Source organism: Trachurus trachurus (assembly GCF_905171665.1).
Source record: "Trachurus trachurus genome assembly, chromosome: 11".
Classification (NCBI taxonomy): domain Eukaryota; kingdom Metazoa; phylum Chordata; class Actinopteri; order Carangiformes; family Carangidae; genus Trachurus; species Trachurus trachurus.
Window position 1 is genome coordinate 22,193,237 of NC_139904.1, and position 21,064 is coordinate 22,214,300.

General features: G+C 41.6%; 1 protein-coding gene across 1 annotated transcript; it reads left to right on the forward strand.

Annotated features, from left to right (window-relative positions):
* The first annotated feature begins 326 nt into the window (after positions 1-326).
* Positions 327-19,757, forward strand: ldlrap1a (low density lipoprotein receptor adaptor protein 1a). The gene is made up of 9 exons (XM_083982542.1): positions 327-520; positions 8,833-8,975; positions 9,423-9,535; positions 9,660-9,774; positions 12,200-12,272; positions 12,521-12,616; positions 14,753-14,880; positions 16,285-16,319; positions 18,826-19,757. Exons 1-9 carry the CDS (start codon positions 436-438, stop codon positions 18,968-18,970), a joined length of 933 nt encoding a protein of 310 aa, XP_083838668.1. The 5' UTR covers positions 327-435; the 3' UTR covers positions 18,971-19,757.
* The last annotated feature ends 1,307 nt before the right edge of the window (positions 19,758-21,064 follow it).

A 21,064-nucleotide genomic window follows, 5' to 3' on the forward strand; every position in this document is an offset into this window, starting at 1 on the left:
AAAAAAAAAAAAATAGGCTAACATCACCTGAACAACCATGATGCATTCAAGTGTAATGAAAGTTTTGATATAATTGCTCATTAAAATGTCCAAAAGTAACACATATATTATTGATAATCTAAATGACTTGGCAGTGAATTTCAATTGTATTAGCCTGTATTTTACAAGATTTCCCAGACATCAAAGTATATAATCGTACTCGACAGCGCACGAGATCTAACATCCCATGTGACACAAACGCAACATTACTTTTCCGGCTGGGCTCGTTCACGTGCGCCGAGCTCGTAAATAGCGGTATTTCTGACGGCACTGGAAGGCACCACAAGTCAGTCCATCCTCCCCATCATCATCAGCAGTCTGGTCAACAACAACACTTCTCCTGGAGGAGACTCAGCGGCGAACTTCACCGACTCTCTGCACTTTGAAACGCCCGACATGGATGCACTCAAGTCGGCTGGGCGAGCTATCATCCGGAGCCCGAGCATGGCGAAGCAGTCGTGGAGCACCGGCAGACACAGAAGTAAGAAACAGAAAAACACGGAGGAATGATGTTTGTTTTTAGAGCAACATGTCTTTCGGCTGAAGTTGACTTCTGCGGACCGCTGTGCTCACTTTGCCTTTATTATCACGGATAGTCAATAACTACTGTGTTTGTTAGCTTTTTTCTTTTTCTTCTTTTTTTTTTAACCAAAGTTTTTTGTTCTGAAAGCGAAACATGGCAAACTATTGTTAGGTTATGTCGTCGACAAAGATAAAGTTTGACATATTTTTTATTTTCTTTTTTTTAATCTGCGTTGTCATCTGCGAAAATCGGCGGAAGTTCACAAAAAATGTGAATTTTAGTGAGGGACTTTTTTTTTTTTTTTCCTTTTCTTTGTTTCTGTTTTAGGGAGAGAAAAAATAGGTTTCTGTTTTATTATGTCTGCCTGTCTGTAGTTGGGGTTTATCCTGTTTCCATCACATTCCGGAAACAAATGTTATTTTGAAGCCAGACAGAGCAAACTAAACATGATGTCACTGAGGAGAACTGTTTCATTAGAAATGTTAGAAAGTTAAAAGTTGTCCCTTAATCTCTCTGTGGTGATTTGATTTCTTCATGTTGTGTTAAGGATTCTCAGATTACTGGAATATTTTCAGCAAAGCCTTCCTTTTAACGGTATTTTTGGATGTGTGGATAATCCCAGATCCCAGATCACTCCACTCTGCATTCACACCAACCTGAGGAGGAAGTGCAGAGGTCAGGGTCACACAGCTAGAATTTACAGTAAGTTAGTGTCTTTGCTCAAGGGTCCTCCAGCAGCACAGGAGCTTGCCCACACTGCAACATTTACATGAAACACTTTTTTGAGGCCACTCCGGCGCCCATTGTAGCACTCAAGGGCCACTTTGTAAACTAAATCTCACTTGATCCTGACCGGGTGGCAGAGAAAAAGCCTAAAGCTCCCCCGCCTGTAACCAGGAGGACACGTCAGGAATGCTGCAGGTCAGCCGGTGCACGGCCCCCGTTGGCTGGAGCTCAAGCTGCCCTATTTTACATTCCACCAGAACGGCCACTATAACAGCATATAGGAGTTAGTACTAATGATACAGGACAGATTATATAAATAACCCACATTAGTGCATGTTACTTTAGTAGTGTACCTGGAATTATGAGTAATGCCTCAGGAATTTGAGATACACTCTGGTGCCAGCATATTTGTGTGTTAATGGATGAGGGTCAGACTTTACCTCTGCATCAAGCTATCAGTGCATGGCTGCAGTGACATCAACCACTGTTATTGCAATCCATCTAACGGACTGTTGCTAAAACATATTTACAGTTAATGACAGAAATTGGCATTATGACTTAAAAACGTTCCACCGTAAAACGGCCAGAAAGTAGCCTACAGTAAAACCACTGTGGGCAATTTATTTGACTTTATTTTAAAATATACCGCTGTTCTGTGCTTATCAAACAGCAAGTTAAGTGTGTGAAATAAGTACAAAATAAAACAGGACATTTTTGTGTTATCAGGTTTTAAAGCAGAACTATGCAACTTGGCCGGAAATAGCTCGCTCCTTCGTTGGTTTCTCTTTTTTTCCCTCTCCGGGGCTCCCCCACAGTTCTGGGAGGCACATGTCACTGTCGTAAAAAAAAAAACTCGCCGCCCCACCTCCTCCACCCCCTCCCTACACGTGCTTGTGTTTACTGCTGAAGGTAGAGAGCGGTGTTTGCTAAGCACGGAGCTAATGCTAACACGGAGCTAACGCTAACAGAGCTAATGCTAACACGGAGCTAACGCTAATACGGCCACACACAGACAAAGACACAAAGACACAGACATACACACACACATGAATAAAGGTTCCAAAACGCGAAGGCGTGTGTGTGTGTGTCATGATGTATTACATTATCTTATAAAAGATCCATGGTGTGTGTGTGTCTGTTAGCATTAGCTCCGTGTTAGCCACAAGCCGAACTTCATCAGTACAAACATGTTTCCATGGTTTCCTCCGACTTTCCGAACTCAAACCAATCACGATTCATGACATGCATGACGTCATCTGCGTTCTTATCTCGTACTGCCGTAAGGCAGTTTCTCGCGATACTTCTATCCATTGATGAGATTTACACCGAGACGGAGGACTGATCTTGCAAGTGCGGTTTTCAGCCAGTGGGGGGGGTGAGCGCATTGGCCTAGACCCCATTCACCTCATAACAGGTCACTCTACCATCACAGTGACTCTGAGCCACAATAATTACAGCCGAAATCCTGCATAGTTCTGCTTTAAAGGGATAGTTTAACATTTTTACAAATTGGCTCAATACCATAATCCCTGTAGTCTTCGGAGTAGGTTTGTTACCTTTAATTGTCAGTGCAAGCTATTCTTAGAACGGCGGAGCAGAGCTGTGAGCTGCTTAGAGCTACGCTACTGAGGCTCATGTGGGATTTCTTGGTTTTCCTCGTCAAACTCATCAAATACATGTAGGCCTAGTCCAACTACTCCAAAATGCTCTCGTGGACAAGTTGTGACCTGCACATTCACCACACTATGAGATAATAACAGAACGTTACGAGACAGAGTTGTTTTCGAGGCAAATGCAGAGACTGCTTGCTGAAAAACTGCTCCCGACAGGAACGCACATCAGCAGTTTTGCATAAATTTACCTCAAAAACAATTCTGTCTCTATTATTATCTCATAGCGTGGTGAATGTGCAGGTCACAACTTGGAGTTGTTGGATTGTGTACTTGATGAGTTTGATGAGGGAAACCAAGAAATCCCATGAGCCTACTTAGCGTAGCTCTGAGCAGCTCACGGCTCTGCTCCGCCATTCTAAAAATAGCTTGCACCGACAATTATGAACCTACTCCTAAAACTATAGGGATTATGGCAATTTGCCAAAATGTTGAACTATACCTTTAACCCAACCTGTTGTAAGTGCAGTAAAATATCCCACTGAATGAGCCAGTTAATTGGAGAACGAGGTGTTTGCATGAGGTAACGGGACAACAGCGCGGCTCTCGCTGTGATTATTAGTAGAATTACAAGGTGCTTGTAAACGCAGCTCGTGACCCACATGTTATAAAAGTAGTTTATTGTAGTAGGCTATAGATTACAGGCCTGATTCAGGCTGCAGGGCACACATTCTTCACTGGCGCTGACCCACATCGCCCTGCTCGACTCCCAGGCCTGACCCCCGGTCTGTAGTAGGACCCGGTTGAGGATGACAGGTGAATGCAGCGGGATGGAGAACGGGGAGTGCAGACCTTGTGGCATTTCACATGGACATTGCCGTTAATGGTGCTCCATCTGCATACTGTGGGATTGCATTGAGGACAGACCTATTCAACCACATGAGGACTGCCCCCATTTTTAAATGGCAGCGTCCTCCCTGCTCCTTACCCGCTCTTATTGCCCTGGCTTGGTCGCCCTAGACGACCTACGGCGGCGTAGTGCCAGCAGCACCAGGGACCAACCAGAGCAGGCTTGTCTGCAGCAAAGAGCCTTTTTTCTTTTTTTCTTCTTTCCAGGGACCTCCTCAAATGGAAGTGTGTGTGTGTGTGTGTGTGTGTGTGTGTGTGTGTGTGTGTGTGTGTGTGTGTGTGTGTGTGTGTGTGTGTGTGTGTGTGTGTGTGTGTGTGTGTGTGTGTGTGTGTGTGTGTGTGTGTGTGTGTGTGTGTGTGTGTGTGTGTGTGTGTGTGTGTGTGTGTGTGTGTGTGTGTGTGTGTGTGTGTGTGTGTGTGTGTGTGTGTGTGTGTGTGTGTGTGTGTGTGTGTGCGCTCCACAGTGACGCGCGGTAAGACAAATCACTGCCAGTGTGGGAATAGTTCTTCCCCGTTATGAAGCGCTTATTTCCCCAAAGTGTGGGACCTGCTCTCGATTTATCTCTTCTCCTTCAGTGAGGTGGCTGCACATGGGCAAGGCCGTTCCCCCGCTCTGCTTCCACTGTTATGGTCTGCCATTGTTCTCAGACTTCCCCTTCACGCCGCTGGCTGCCCGAACCACTTGAATTAAATTTTCCTGCATCTCACCTGGCGAGACATGGCTCACTTCTGGTCTGGCATGTGGGAACAGATGAGGCTTAGTGTAAAACACACTGGTTCTACTATAGTATAATATCCTTACACCTACAAGTGTGGAGATCATTCTATCTATCTATCTATCTATCTATCTATCTATCTAGACAGACAGAACTGAGCTCTTGTATGATGAGCAAGACAAGTTTCTCAAAACTAAAAATGTGACAAATTTAGCAGTTTGGAAGAATAAAAACTTTGATTTAAGTTGTTTTCATAAAAAAAATACAAGGACACAGCAATGAGAATATAGATTAAGCAGAGATCTCTGAAGCAGGCAATTTCTGTGAAAAAATAATGAACCTCCTGACTTGATGACACTTGTTTACAGACCTACTTTAGTTTCTATGTCAAGCAACTTGGGTCTGTTTATTTGGTTTATACAGTCTAAAGGCTGATGAGTGAACTTGGGGCTAAATGCCTATGAAATGTTTGTTTAACATCTCCAGAGACTCCCCGACCAACTCCTGTTATCACATATGTGTTTACATTTTTATACATCAGTTGGATTCCTTGAAACCTGTTTTTTTTTTTTTTTTTCCCTGAGGGGGAAGGGGCCTTGTGTGGTCGTAGATCAGTGGAATTAAAAGAAAAGTCAAATGGTGGCAGGAGTTGGGTTGTAAAAAAAGGTTATTTGGCTTGGAGTCCTGTTGTGGGCTCAAGTTGTGGAAGTGCAGTTGGTGGTTTCCACAGTGACTCAGTGTTTGGTGCAGACACACAAATCAGCCAGGATGTGAATCGCCTGTCAGCTGGACCCTTTTGGATCAACAAGTTTGTTGTCACAGTGTTCAACAAAGGCTTCTTTTTTTTTTAACATTTTGATGCATGAAATAGATGCTCATCCGTCACTGTTGGGTTTGATGGATTAGGTGACTAAAGAGCGGGAGACTTATCCTGTGTGTAAATATTGCTTTTGGTTGTCTCCTGCTGCCATCAAAGCTACTTCCACCCGCCTCACCATCAGAGAACTCACGGTTCTTACACCCAGGAATTAACGTCTTAACACCAACAGGTGGTGGGGTTGGCTTGTTTTACAGCCCAGTCGCCTGTGTTTGGTTGGTCTCAGTTCACACATGCACATACCTGTTACCTGTCATGTGTCACTGTAGCTGACCTCTGATCCAAAAGCTCTCCACATTCCCCTGGCTGAGCGGTGCCTGGTACCTGCACTGTTAGGGGTTTTTTCTCAGGGTAGACGGAACCGAGAGCTGATTTTGGCACACAGTTTGTTTGGTTTTTTTCCTGAGCACTTTGTAAAACCAGCACTGAAACTGGCTCCAGTTGAAGTATTTTGTGTTGTAATGGAAAGTTGTGTTGACCCCAGATGTTTGACATGACATTTAAAGCTGTGCTGACTCGAGCCAAAACCCGAACATTTACAATCATCAGCTGTCTGGTTGTTGTTGTTAATGGTGATTATGTCGGTCTCCTTTTTCACAAACCTTTATTATTTTGTATTTCTATCCTTCTTTGTGTGTCTGTGGTGTATAGGCAGAGGATTTCAACACAATAAGGGGTGCACATAATTATCTTTCACACTAGCAGCCACCCTGCCAAATCACCACTTAGAGCCAAAGTGAAAACCAGTGGGCTGACATTACAGCCTGGGCCAAAAATATCACCACAGATTGTTTCAAGCAATCCCTGGTTCTGCTGCTCGGGTCATTTAAATTATACCTGACCAGGGCACGCTGGTTCCAGCCACCACAACTGGTCAGTGGAGCATTTTATAATCTTCTGGGGTCCCTTCTCTCTAACCCCCCCCCCCAAAAAAAACAGAGCGCATAAGAACATCTTGTATGTGTTTAAGCCTGGCCTCATGGTGTTATGTGATTAACCACAAAACAGTTTACATGTTGTGATGCTGTAAGTAACAGCATGTGTTGGTTGGTGTATAACTTGAGTCCTGAATTAATTATCACAGCTACTACGAATGCGGTATGGAAATTTGTGCAGATACTCATGGTCCCCTGAGTATTATTATTTTTGCTACAGCTCCAGGATGAAAATCTTGCTGATATTGGGTTGGGCTCTTCTTATCTGGCACCAACATTCATTTTTTTTTGTTTGTTTGTTTTTCCTTTTTGGATTCTAATGACCCCACATGGTGAATTGTAATAGTTCTGACATTTCATTGAGCACCACCAGCAACTCAAAATTATTATTTGGCCAGGGCTTCAAATGGTTACCACCATATACCTGCAAATAACATTCCCATAAACCTCAGCTGCACTTGTGTGTAGTGCTAATTACCTCGTGTCAGCATGCTAAAATGCTAATCTGAGATGACAAACATGGTCAGCATTAGACCTGTTGAATATCATATTGTCATCATTATTGTCACTGTGAGCATATTAGCGTGCTCACACTATGGGATAGTTCAACATTTTGGCAAATTGGCCCATTGCCATAATCCCTATAGTGTTAGGAGTAGGTCCGTTACCTTTAAAGCAGAAGTAAGCGATCCGGTCGTTTTGGCTAACTTCGTTAGTTAGCAGCCCCCGCCCTCGTGATGGATTGGTCCTCGTCCCTACGTCACCACATTCACGCGCATCCCTTGGCTGCACACACAGCCCTTCATGCCGTTCTCTCTCCTCATTGGATAAAGGTTGTAGGATACAAGAAAGTATACAAGACGTTTTCTCCTCAGCTTACAGCAGAGCAGAGTGACTGACAGACCCGTGTTTCGGACCAAACACTGTGTAAGTGATTGCCGTCGGAAGATATAACTATTTAAGACTTATATTAACACAAATATTCTGCTTACTTATGCTTTAATTGTTGGTGCAAGCTATTTTTAGAACGGTGGTGGAGCAGAGCCGCAAGCTGCTCAGAGCTACGCTACGGAGGCTAAAGTAATTTCTTGGTTTTGTAGAGAGAAACCAGGAAATCCCATTAGCCTCCGTAGTGTAGCTCGCAGCTCTGCTCCGCCATTCTAAAAATAGCTTGCACTGACAATTAAAAGGTAACGAATCTACTCCTAAAACTTTAGGGATTATGGCAATGGGCCAATTTGCCAAAATGTTAAACTATTCCTTTAAGTTCAGAGCACCACAGAGCCAGAGCCACAGCCGCTCAGAGCTGTTTGACATGAACGTATGACTGATGATGATGATGATGATGAATAAAGCTGAACTTTTTTCAGTGCACAAATTATCCCCACATCCTTCACAACACACTTTTAAATGTCAAATTATTTTAATAGATGTTCTTTTGGGAGATGCTGAAAAGTTCTTGGCTTGAATATTGTCAGAAGTCAGTGCAGTAAATTCCAGCCTTTATCTTATCATCTTTTTTTCAGCTTCAATCCAACAATGCCTCTACCAGCCTTTAGAAAACCTCCATGTCAGTCTTACTTGACAAACCACAACCCTCTCCCCTTCTCATTTATAGTGTGTGTGCAACGTGTGTGTGTGAACATGTGTCTGCATGAGTATGTGGTATGCGCTTCATCCCAGAGGAGCAAAATGCTAGGAGGATGAAATTCTAGGTAATAGTGATGTGTTTCTTTTCTCCCCTCCACTATTGCCTTCTCTTACCCCTCTCCCCTCCTTTCATTCTCTGAGGAAATCTGTGTAAACACAGCTACGGGGTCAGGGCCAGACAGCGCCGCTCGCAGATGATAAGAAAGCTGCACAGAGGTAGCAGCTGTTCTTTCAGCGGTTACAGTTTGGACACTTGTCGTTCTTTACAGGAAACGTATCGGCGCGATATCTTTTAATTTTCCCGTCAAGGTTAACACAAAAGCTGAGACAGAAGGGCACTGTCAAGGAGGCATCTTTTGCTTTGTGGGGAGTTAAGTTATGTTACTTTCAGAAGGGAAAAACCACGCTCCCCTTATCACCCTATGTCAGAGTCCATGTATCCTTGCTGCAGACTTTTTGCCTATTTATTGTCAAGTGCTATAAGTTGTTTTGGAGTTGAAATATTTACTTTACATTGACAGTACCTCTGACCTAGATACCCTGTTTTGCCTCTCCACTTCAGGGAGCGGGCAGATGAAATGACTCAACTTTAAGTCCAACATGGGCTGTTTACATTTCCTCTGATTTGTGTTTTTCTGAAGCCCCCTTGAACGTTCTCACGACTCATGTTAATTTTGGAACATGAAATGGAGAGAGAAAACCAAAGTCTTGGCTTCAGTGAACTATTTGATGATTTTAACTTGATGAACGAGAGCAGCAGGAACATGTTTCCTGTTGATCAATTTATCGACCCACTTTTCCTTTAAAATGTGTTTTTTTTTTCCCCCTTCTCTGTCTCCGTCTGTAGAGCTTCCAGAGAACTGGACCGACACACGGGAGACCATCTTAGAGGGCATGACCTTTAACCTTCGTCACCTTGGCATGACGCTAGTGGACCAGCCCAGGGGAGAGGACCTGTCGGCAGCAGCTGTGAAGAGGATTGTTGCCACGGTGAGAGCCGGTTTGACAGTCATAGAGCCGATGAATTTCAATAGAAGAAACTACACCTGTTGTGATTTTCTACTGAAAGCATGTTGCCATTGTTTCTTTCTACTTCCTCACACTGACAATCATAATTTAAGTAAAACATCGAAATTTGGACTGCAGGATTTTCACTGTCATTGTCACACTGGTACATTTTTATTTTTAATCCTCATGTTTTTCTTTGGTAAACTTTTATGTTTTGGAAATGTGCTATATAAATAAAGTGGATTGGATTAGATTGGATAAGATATGGTATCTTTCTATGTCTTCGCTGCAGCTCCAACAAGTAGATATGTTTGTTAGGACCAGTCAGCTACGGCAGCAGCAGCTGTGTATGAAGGCTCTGTGTCTGTGCTATATCCTGTGCAAAGATGCTATTGATCAAATTTCTCTTTACCACTGTTGGTCTAACAGGCTAAAGCCAGCGGGAAGAAGCCTCAGAAAGTTGCAGTTAAGGTTTCCCCTCAGGGAATAGTGCTGTACGACAGCTTGAACAATAAACTCCTGGAAAATGTCTCCATATACAGGTATGTGCAGACAGAGAAGCATCCATGGTATTGTAATGATGTGTTGCGGTCGTAGCACGTGGCCGAACATCCTGCTGAACTGCTCTGCATGATGTTTGTCTGACCTGTGACCTCTGGCCTGCAGAATATCCTACTGCACGGTGGACAAACTGCACGATAAGGTGTTTGCTTACATCACTCAGAACACACTGAATGGGACCCTGGAGTGTCACGCCTACCTCTGCCCCAAGAGGAAAGTGGTGAGTTGTTCGACTAAAGTGAGCCACGAGGCTAATGGGATTTCTTGGTTTCCCTCATCAAACTCATCAAATACACAATCCAACAACTCCAAAACGCTCCGTGGACAAGTTGTGACCGCTGATGCGCGTTCCCGCCGGGGGCAGTTTTTCGGCAAGCAGTCTCTGCATTTGCCTCGAAACAGCTCTGTCTCGTAACGTTCCATTATTATCTCATAGTGTGGTGAATGTGCAGGTCACAACTTGTCCACCAGAGCGTTTTGGAGTTGTTGGATTGTGTATTTGATAAGGAAACCAAGAAATCCCATTAGCCTCCGTAGCGTAGCTCTGAGCAGCTGGCGGCTCTGCTCTGCCGTTCTAAAAACAGCTTGCACCGACAATTAAAGGTAACTAACCTACTGCTAAAACTATAGGGATTATGGCAATGGGCCAATTTGCCAAAATGTTGAACTGTCCCTTTAAACCTGGGGCACCCAGCAGGGTCCAGGTGATTAATATTCTTCCCACTGCTTTATGGTCGGAGGTGAATGACATCACAGGCACTAGTCTCCCTGTAACACTGCTCCTCTTCAGAGCGCTGTAGCTCTCCCTCACCTCCTCCTCCATCTTTCAGAGGAAACCCTAGAAGTCCAGCTCCTCAAGTCCTCTGCCTTCTTCCTGTGTTGAAAAGCAGAAGGGCACTTTTCCTCTCATCTTACCTGCAACCACACTTATCCCCCTTTTTCTCAGGTTAATGATAATACCCCACTTCCTTAATACTAGACTCACTGTCATTCGGGTTATAGAGATGGTGCTGACGATCTCTCTCGGTTCTTTCCTGCAGCATTTCTATTGAAATGTAATGTTAGGTAAATCCGCTTTTTGATTTAAAATGCTTTCTAGTCCAGTGTTGTTGGACTTGCATTTTAAAACATCAAAAAATAACTGCATGTTTCTGTCTGAGCCAGATTCACTGAGATTCAGCTGAAGCACTAAGATTGTGATTCCCTGTCCTACAGTTGTTGTTATGTGTTCACATGTTGTGTAGTTACTCTGCACCTTGTATTGTGAATGTGAATGACAGTCAATAGTCAGATGTTACTGAAGCAGGTCCAACCTGTCTGATCATCTGGTTATCCAGCCTGTAACTGCAAATTACCTCAGTAGTGAGAGACACAAAACACTGAACTGATTGTGGGTTTTTTTTTTGGTTTAATCGACTGAAGGCGCCACAACTAGGAACATTTTTATTATCATTTTCATATCACTTTTTTTCCATATCAATTTTTGAGTAATAGGTTAAAAGTGTCTTCTTAGGTCACCCTGACCTTTAACCATTAACCACTGTAATCTGTTCATCCTTGAGTCCAGGCGGTTGTTTGTGTTTTGTGAGGTCACTGTTAATGTGTTACTGAAATATAATGTCAATTAGAATGACAAGGACGGACAACATGAAAACAGAGTTACATGGTCACATAAAAGTCTACTTGTTTAATGTTAATTTCTAGGTATTTATTTTCTGCTGGTCTGATAATCCCTGTTGTATCACCAGTCAGCTGAAACATTACAACATCAAGGCACAATAACTACATGTTAACATCCTCACTAGCTGTTTTACTGGTGACGAGCATTAGCTATCTACCTTTGTGAATTATTAATGTTACAGCAGATATCACTGCAGTACTGACAAAGGAGAAAATGATAGGCAAGTTATTAATTCGCTAACTAGAACTGACTGACTGCTGCAGAAATAAACATAGAAGTTTGTCAGAGGGCAACAGCTTTTATTTATTTACAATTGACCACGGTTACTGTTGCAAGGTTAGCCAAACAATGGTCACGAAAGGGTTAACTCCCATTGGAAACCATTGAAAATTAGGCAGATTTAAATTGCTTGTAAGAAAACTTTGAATTCACTTAGCTACCTATCAGAAAAATGGGTGTCCATGATAGAAGACAGACGTGGCTAAAGAGCGACTGAACGGGCATTACATGACATTTCCGAAAAAGTGGTGAAAAATCATACTAGCTAATGCGCAATCTCCACTGATCTCCAATTTCTCCTCGTAAAACTTCACAAAGTTCAAAAGACATTAGCAACACCCTTTAACCATATTGAAAAATTAAAAAGTGAACCTTTGGACGTTGTGTGGGGAGCGCTCCACCAATTAGAAGGCAACATTATTAGTTTTAATGAATTAGTTTAATCATCCAGTAACAGGGACTGGCTGATGAATCAGTCAGGCTGTTCTTGAAATTTAAATTAGAAATTTTACTTTCACAACAACAGGATCAGTCCACAAAATAAAATGTCTCATCTGGAATGACCAAAATGTATTTGGATAATAAAACAGGAAATATTTTGTAGATCCATGCTTATCTTCCATTTTAGTCAGTTTTCCTGATTAACATGAGTTGACTCAAAGGGATTTTCTCTCTTGTTCTCCAGGCTCAGGCAGTGGCTTTGACGGTAGCCCAGGCCTTCACAGTAGCTTTTGAACTCTGGCAAGTAGCCAAAGAAGGTAGGCATCTCACACCTCAGTCTTTGAGTCCTGGAAATGACACACACACACCATATCCAGCACCCCACACATGCACACCTACACACACTTTCTGTCCACAGAGTAGTTGTTTTTATCAGCGTCTGAGACTGCGAGCGTTTGCACTGAATCAACCCCAGTGATGCTCCAAGGACGTTGACGTCTGCTGCACAGTTCCAGTCAACAGGTCTTAACCTGCTTGTGTCATGTCTCCTTACTATCTCCTCCAGAGAAAGGGAAAAGGGTGAAGTCTGGTTCAGCTGGAGAGGGCAGCAGTAGTTCACATTCAGAGAGATCCAACAGCTTGGGGAGCCTGAAAGGGACAGGTAAAAAACAAAAAAACAAAAAACAAAACAAGAACCTACAGCCAGACTCTGAGGCTGTGCTGAGACACAACACTGTGCTTTGAATGCACACTAAAATACTCACAATGACAATTCTAACAATGCAATGTGTGATTTTTACCATGTTCACTATCTTGGTTATTTTATTAAGTAGCTCTAAACACATCAAACAGCAGAGATTGACTGCTAAAGTCATTAGTTTTGTAGAAAATGTCAGTAATCCCTGTTCATACATGTGTCTACAACATAGATGTGTGCACTACAACGGCCCATCCAATAGCTGATGAGATATCTCAATAAAAAACAAATGTCAGTCTCATGCCGGGCCCCTGAGGAAAGGTCAGGGGGTCACCTTCATCATTGTCTTGTATCCTCATGGGACTTCGAACATATGCAGCTAATTTCCTAGCAATCAATCCAAGGTACTTCACCGTGAACCCTGGGTGTCGACCTCATGTTGGCACAATATGACAAATAAAGGAGATCCCCACAGCTGGAAGGATTTAACCTCTGGAATCATTTCTGGAGTTTCTGTTAGAATCTCATGACATTCAGCAGAACCACATCACTAGCTAATAGAAACAGCGTCTCTGTTACCTATGCCATGCAGTACTCATATTTTATGCATGCATCATACTCGGCATCATCAAATGAATCATTACACGTTGATTTTTCTCATCGCTTTCATGCAATTTACATATTACAAACGTAAGTCTCACCACAATTGCAATTCTCAAAGCAGTGAAGGAATTTCCCATAACACCGAAAGCCACAAAAACAATGAAAACTTTGTTTTTTTTTAAGCCAGTCAATTGCGTCAATGAATACAACACCAAAAAAACAACCCCACCCCCAACACCACCAGTGCACCAATTTTACTTAGACACCAAATAATTTGTGAATTATAACTTTTAATATTAGAATAAAAAAAAATTAGGGTAGCACTTTATAGTAGTATAAGTACGCACTATTAAGCATTAGTTAAGCATTAATAAATACTGAATTCTTAATTTATAACACAGGAATACTCATTAGTGTACAGTTAGTGCTTGTCAATGATGAGTAAAACATTTTTAACTGTGTTTATTAACTACATACTAATGAGTATTCATGTGTTATACATGATGAATTCAGTATTTAATGCTTAACTAATGCTACTAGTGTGTACTTATTATAAAGTGTTACCCAAATTAGGTAAAGTACCGACTATAAAGACTCCTACTCACTGTACACTTGAAACGTGTAACAGTTCTACTCGTCCTTGTCCAACAAATAAATGTGCAAAGTATTTCTTCTCTTTGAAATTAGGTAAAGTTAAAAAAAAAAGGAAAAAAAGTTTGACAATTAAATAATAACTTGTAAATTCACACAGTATAATTGCTGTAGCTGAGGAAACAAAAATGATCAACACAAAACTGTGTATGGGGGAATGCTCCATTGTCAACACTACTCGTTACACTCCTGTATTATGCAATGTATTATGCAATTTTGTGAAATTATTACAATGTTTCACATGCACCTGTGATACAAGATGTGTTTCTCTTTGTCTCACTCAACTGATCCTGTCCTAGGATGTGACTACATTTGTTTCAGTTTAAGGATACTTTACTACAGTACCATTAACAGTGTGTGACTGGCCTTTGCCCTTTACTGAGGGAAGTTTCTCGTGATTTGATGGGAAACACTAATGTGATGCAGGACAGGATCAGGGAAGTGAGAGAGGTCTGTTTATACAGTATGAGCTGGACGAGAAATACATCAGCAGTTAAATGTGTGGTCAGGACATGATGGCAGTTTATACAAATACAATGAGAAATGCAAATTAATGTGTGTGTGTGTGGGGGGGGTTGGTGTGGAGTTGTAAACTGCATAAAGAGTTGTGAGAATGATGTTTTGTGAGGTGTGAGGTGCATTGAAGCGAGAGGAGGAAAAAACTGTAAATGTTATGGGATGTTAACTCACTGCTGATGCTGATGTTATGTTGTTCCTCAAAAATTTATTACGCTCTGAACACTGAAGCCTCACTGGGCCATTAACATGGCTGTGGACTGTGATTTTACATTTGTTATAGATTGTAGAAATGAGTCTCTGATTGCATCTCTATCTCTTCACATACAGATGTTGCCACAGACAACCTATTGGACATTGAGGACAGTGTGAATGTTGTAGTGGAGACCAACGGGAATGTGGAAGAGGATCAGCTAGACAACCACAGGCCCCCCGAGACCAATAACAACCCCGCCTGGGTAAGATTCTCTGTTTCTTACCAAGTCATTCGACCTCACATGATGCACACTGGTTAGAAATTTTGTCCGGCTTTGATCACTGTGTAACAGACATTAAAACCCAGTAGGAGGAAAAGGAACTCGGGGTTTCTGAGACGGAAGAACTTTGACCTGATTGGCTGAATCCTTCACTGACACGCATGACGTCTTCTGTGTTTTTATTCTAAGAGCTTCAGACATGTTATCTTTCCCAAGGGGGAAATAGTTTATTATTTTGATCTCTGCCTTCTGGCAGCTCTGTTTTGTTTTTTATGGAGATCAACACTAGTTTGCATTTCACACAGAAAGCTGTAAAAACAGTAGAGTTACTGTAAATGCAGTAATGATCTTGTAGGTCATTTTGTATCCTGTAGATCTCTCTCAGTGTCCTGAAAACATAGTGTATGAAAAGATCGATGTTAAAGCAGAAGTGAGTGGTCCGGTCGTTTTCGCTAATGCTGCGTTCCAGGCAGGCTTTTGAAATCGTAAATTACAGCTTCAAGTCACAACTTACGACTTTGTAGCGTTCCAGGCAACCCACTCGTGTTTTTCCGACCTGTTTTACCGGTGAAAGTCACTATAACGGCCACTCGTAACTTCCGACCGGTGAACTCGTACCAGATTGAACTGGTACCACTTCACGGTCGGAAAAATACGAGTTTCCTTGAACGCACCATAACAGTCACTCGTCCCTACGTCGCCACATTCACGGCGTTCCTTGGCTGCACACACAGCCCTGCATGCCGTTCTCTCTCCTCATTGGATAAAAACTGTAGGATACGATAAATGTTTTCTCTTCGGCTCAGAGCAGAGCAGAGGGACTGAGAGACCCGTGTTTCAGTCCAAACACTCTATGTAAGTGATTGCTGTCGGAAGATATAACTATTTAAGACTTATATTAACACAAATATATCACTCACTTCTGCTTTAACTTCTCACTTGAAAGTGTTTTAGAGCAATTTATTTTGGGATGAGTAAACAGTATGTAAAGGTTTTGCAAATATTTCTTTAAAACAGAAAAAAAAAAAAACAATCAATGCAGAATGTGTCTGATCTGGTTCAAGCCGTTTTCTGTTTTAAACTGACCTTCATATTGACAAAGAGAGGAAGTACAGGAATGACATGCAACAATACTCTGAGTTTTATACCATGATGAATCAAAGACTGTCCGATGATAGATGAATAGTTGAAAGTGTTGTGCAAGTTTTACAAGTTGAATCAAGTGTGGAGCTAACCCGAGAAAGAGGGAGATTGTAGGAAAGCTACTTTCAGCATTCACACTAATATGTAAGTTTGTTGTATGTCTGTTAAAAGCCTGCTTAAAACACTGTTGTTATATTCATATAATATTCTCTGTGTATTGAGTCATTGTTCTTTTTCTTCCAGGAATTAGAAGATGGTTTGGATGAGGCCTTCTCCAGGTGAGATTTTCTTCCCAGTAGTTTTGTTATCAAGTGAAATTCACAGATTGATTCCTTACCCTGCTTTTACTGTAGCCCACCTCGTATTGCTTGGCTTTACACCGCCACTTACTGGTGATTCGTGGGTACTGCAGAATAGAACCTACCCCCCGACCCCCGAGCCTCTGATTTATTAGAAAGTGAGGACGAATGAAGATCATCTCAACAGAAATGATACGATCAATCTCTGACATGCAGTCTGGTCCGGTGATCTTTAAACTGTCCTCAACCTGCTGTGTGTTTGTGTCTCCAGCTGTGCTCTGGATAGCTATGGTTCATTGCCAGGTAACGTTCAGTATCGCTGTCAACTGTTACAAGCCTCATTTAGTGTAGTCCTAATAAGTCCTAGTTACTAACCTAACCCTAATCCATTCCATTCAATCATCATCAAACCCAATAACACACTCCGCAGCTCAGTAATATTAGTCAATAGTGTGAAATAGCTTCCTGTGTCCTTTATTTAGCCCCCGATGGATTTACTGGGTTCAGAAAAGGAAGCTGATTCTAAGTATTGGACTTCCGTCAGAGTGAAAAATGTCACAGTCTCTAATATCTCATCACCAAAAATAGCTTTTTCTCCAGGTAGCCCTTTCTGTAATAAATATAATATGTGAGTGTGTGTGAGTGGACTGCAGCAGAGGGATCATTTAGCAATTGTGGTCCCTGGTTTGAAAGTGGAGTAGTGGGTCACCTGAACTCCGATCACACCACTTATCCTGCGGTTCAAATGGACTCAATGTCTTGAAGTAAATCCTGTTGACTTTCACCCAGACTTGGTTTACATCATTACCTCTAAGAGGGAAAAGCTGTTTGCAGCCAAACAAGAGAGAACCCGAATCAGAGCAGACTGAGGTTTTTAGTTATATAAACAGATCTGGGAGGCTGAGCCGCAGTGGAGGCAGCATTTAAATCTCTAGTTGACCTAAACCTCAGCGGAAGGAGCTGAGGAGTGACTGCTACTCTGGCCATGTGACAAACCTGGAAAAAGAAGTTCTACACAGCTAAATTAGCAGTTGGCCAACTTGTTGGGAATCATCAATCAATCTAAGATCATGATTGTGTGTTTTTTCACATTCACAGTACGATAAGCACTGCCTCCCTTTCAGCTCTTATTCTTGTTATTGCTAGTATAAATACACATGATGAACTGCCTTGACTCTCAGACCTGTTTATTATGAGCACTCATGTGGTGAAAAGATTTCATTCAGTGGTTTTATGCATTTTGACCTTTTTGTAGAGGTTTTTTGTCATGTGTCAACTCACATACATTCCACTGTCTAAGTAAAAGGTGGATGATTCACCATATGAAAAGACCCAAACCAGCATGATCCTGATCCCGTCAAGAATTGTTTGTGTAGCTAAAGCCTGATCTTCTTTTCTCGGTGCCTCAGAGCTCATTTGTGTCCAAAACTATTAGACTGAATAAAAACAAGAAAGTAAGTTACTGTTTCACAGGGCGATGTGTTCTTTCATCATGGAGAACAATGGTGTTTGTTGTTGAGTCAGTCCTGCATAAACACATAAAATTGTGTCTACAAACCATCAGGACAGTGAACTATGACCTTTTTATATCCTCAGCCAAGTCCGACACATTGTTATGAGTGATGATTGACCTTTTATTTGTTAAATATGTTTATTGTGAACCTCATTTATTCACCTTGGAAGGATGCCACACTGTTTCACTGGATACACAGTGTAACTTACTGAACCGTTGAGACCATGAGTGCACTTACTACATTATCAAAACTGTATCAGTCTATGGCTGATAATGTTTCCCAACAAATGCATGATTTACTTGGGAAAAGTAAATTGCACATTTGTTGGGAAACATTAAAAAAAAAAAAAACTACAGGGCCCAGATGTTGTCTGAAAAAGTCTGAGCTCTTTCATTAGGAGCTGGGTGCTCAAAGCAAAAAGTACTGGGGCAGACTAATCTCTGTTGTTTTTTTGTGTTCTCTTGCGTTTGACAAATAGAAAAAAAAATAGAATAACACCAGATTCATCATTAAAGATTAACATTTTTTCAAAGGATAGTTCAACATTTTGGCAAAATGGCCCATTGCCATAATCCCTATAGTTTTAGCAGTTGCTCAGAGCTACTACGGAGGCAAATGCAGAGACTGAAAAACTGCCCCTGACGGGAACGCGCATCAGCGGTTTGAATTTACCTTGAAAACAATTCTGTTTCATAGCGTTCCGCTATTATCTCATCGTTTTGGAGTTGTTGGATTGTGTATTTGATGAGTTTGATGAGGGAAACCAAGAAATTCCATGAGCTTCCGTAGCGTAGCTCTGAACAGCTCACGGCTCTGCTACGCCGTTCTAAAAATAGCTTGCACCGACAATTAAAGGTAACGAACCTACTCCTAAGGCTATAGGAATTATGACAATGGGCCAATTTTCCAAAATGTTGAACTATAAGGGGGGGAAAAAAAGCTCCTCATCACTTTCTCTTCTGTCTCCTTAGACTGGCAGTGTCGCGTACTAACCCCCAGGTCCTGGACATTGGGGTGACGCCCAATGACTGGCTCATTGAACCCAGCTGGGACAGCACCAATGGGAACACTCCACGCGATCTCAGCCCGTTCGGAGACGATATCTTTGGCTTCTGACCACAACAACACAAGCAGAGAAAGAGGCAACGACTTGGGGAGGAGGGGTGTCTTCATGTCTTCCTATGAATTAACAAGGCATCAGCATCACTGTGTATTTAAGACAAGGATACGGTAAATCCATAAGGGAATAAGTGTAGAACTGTGAGATTACATTTGGCCGCTTCACCTTGTTGTTGCCTTCTTCACATGGACAATTCTTCCCTTCTTTGTGGAAACAGCACGGGCTGCTGCCCCTGCACACCAAAGCAATAATAATTCTGTGGAGGTTGCTGAGTCTCTGAGTTTATACACTGCAAACATCCTTAAACGTGTGTGTCTTTTCAGCAGGTCATGTTATGTTAGCATTTGCTGCTTTGTTTACTCAAAAAAAATCTGTTTCTGTAGTCTTGGGATCATAATCAGTGTTTTTGTATATGTGTTTAGTTATAATTTATAGTTATATAATTATTTTTTTAAGGATGGAGACAGAATAAGGATTTCATTCAGACCAAGCAGACGATCAACAGGCCTTAATACCAGCAGGACAATCAGCTACGCTACATCTATCAGTTGTTAATGTGCAGTATCCGTGGATTTAGTCGATGTGAGGATTTTGTCTCCCATCGTCTTGGATGGAAACAGAAAGATTGTTTCATTTCTATAATAATAAGAAAATCATTCTAGTTGTATTTATTTGTAATCAGTGGCTCATTTAAGATGTTCTGTTACAGGCATTAGTTTTCCTCTGCAGTGCAACAGTGCTCTCTTGAACGAAGCCCTGCGTGCTCACATTCAACTGTGGCCATTCCAATTTACATTATAATAAACCAACATTGTATAGAATTAAAATGTATACATCAATAAACAATGATCCTTTTTTGCCATATTTGATGTAGTTCATTAACAAAACTAGGCAGCACTCAATAGAGCTGATACCTCTGCCTAGATCAAACAGCTCAATCCAGAGCTGGACCGCCTTTGTCTTCCTTTGCTTTGACTGGTGGTTGGCAACTAGCTTACAGGTGCATTACTGCTACTTAGCAGAGTTGAGTGTGGATTGGCAGCAAAATAAAACAACAAACAACTACTTCATTAACCCTCATGGTTTCCTGAAACACTCGATTCTGACCTTCAACAAATGGATGTTAATGCCATGAATACTTCTGATGTCTTTAACATCAAGAACCATGCACCATCTCCTGAGATTTTTCCTGAAAGTGTTGGATACTGCTGTAGGTCTCACTGTCAAAGGGAAGTGCAAATCACTCTGGTACCTTTTGTTTAATGCTGCTTACAAACAATCGAACCAACAAGCAAGACGAAGACAGAAGTTTTGGAATTGATGTTCAGAGTCACCACAAGCTCTGTTTTTGTAGCTTTTGAGTTTTCAGCCATCTCCAGTCAGTGTCACAAATAGATCCACATTTTGGGAAATGTTGATTCACCTTCTCACCAAATGAGAAGATTAATACCGCTGTCATGAATAAGTATAAGGCTACAACAAGCAGCCATTTCCCTTACCTCAGTCTCCAAAACATTCCCCATTCCAGTCTTCATACTAACACAGGTAATAGCTAATAGGCTAAAATATTCAGATAAATTATAAATAATTTATCTGAAAACACCATGGATAGAAAATTAATGAAGAAATACAATTTTAACATTCTATAACAGTAGGAAAAAAGAATAACAATAAGATCATGACAGTTTCTCAACTATTATTGAACGGGCAACTTTTTTCAGGAACTCAAGTGAATCAGTGCGTCAAGTGGAAATGGTCCTCTTTCATTTATTGTTACTGCAAGAATCTTTTCACAAAGCTGCACATCAGCTGCTGTTTGATCCATGTGGATGAATCCCTGTGAACACTTTCCCATACAGAGAAGTTATCACTCTGGTCTTCACCCTATATCCACAGCTGTTAAATTACTGGATATTCTCAGTTGTGCCTGTTTACTTATGGACTTATTAATGTATTGATTTGTTAATTTTTTCAGTTTTCTTTTTAATTTATTTTACACTCTTCTTGATTATCAACAGCGTAGCCGTCCGGGGATGAAGGTGCGGTTTTCTTATAACCAGCACTAGGGGGCAGCTCTGCACCAACAATGA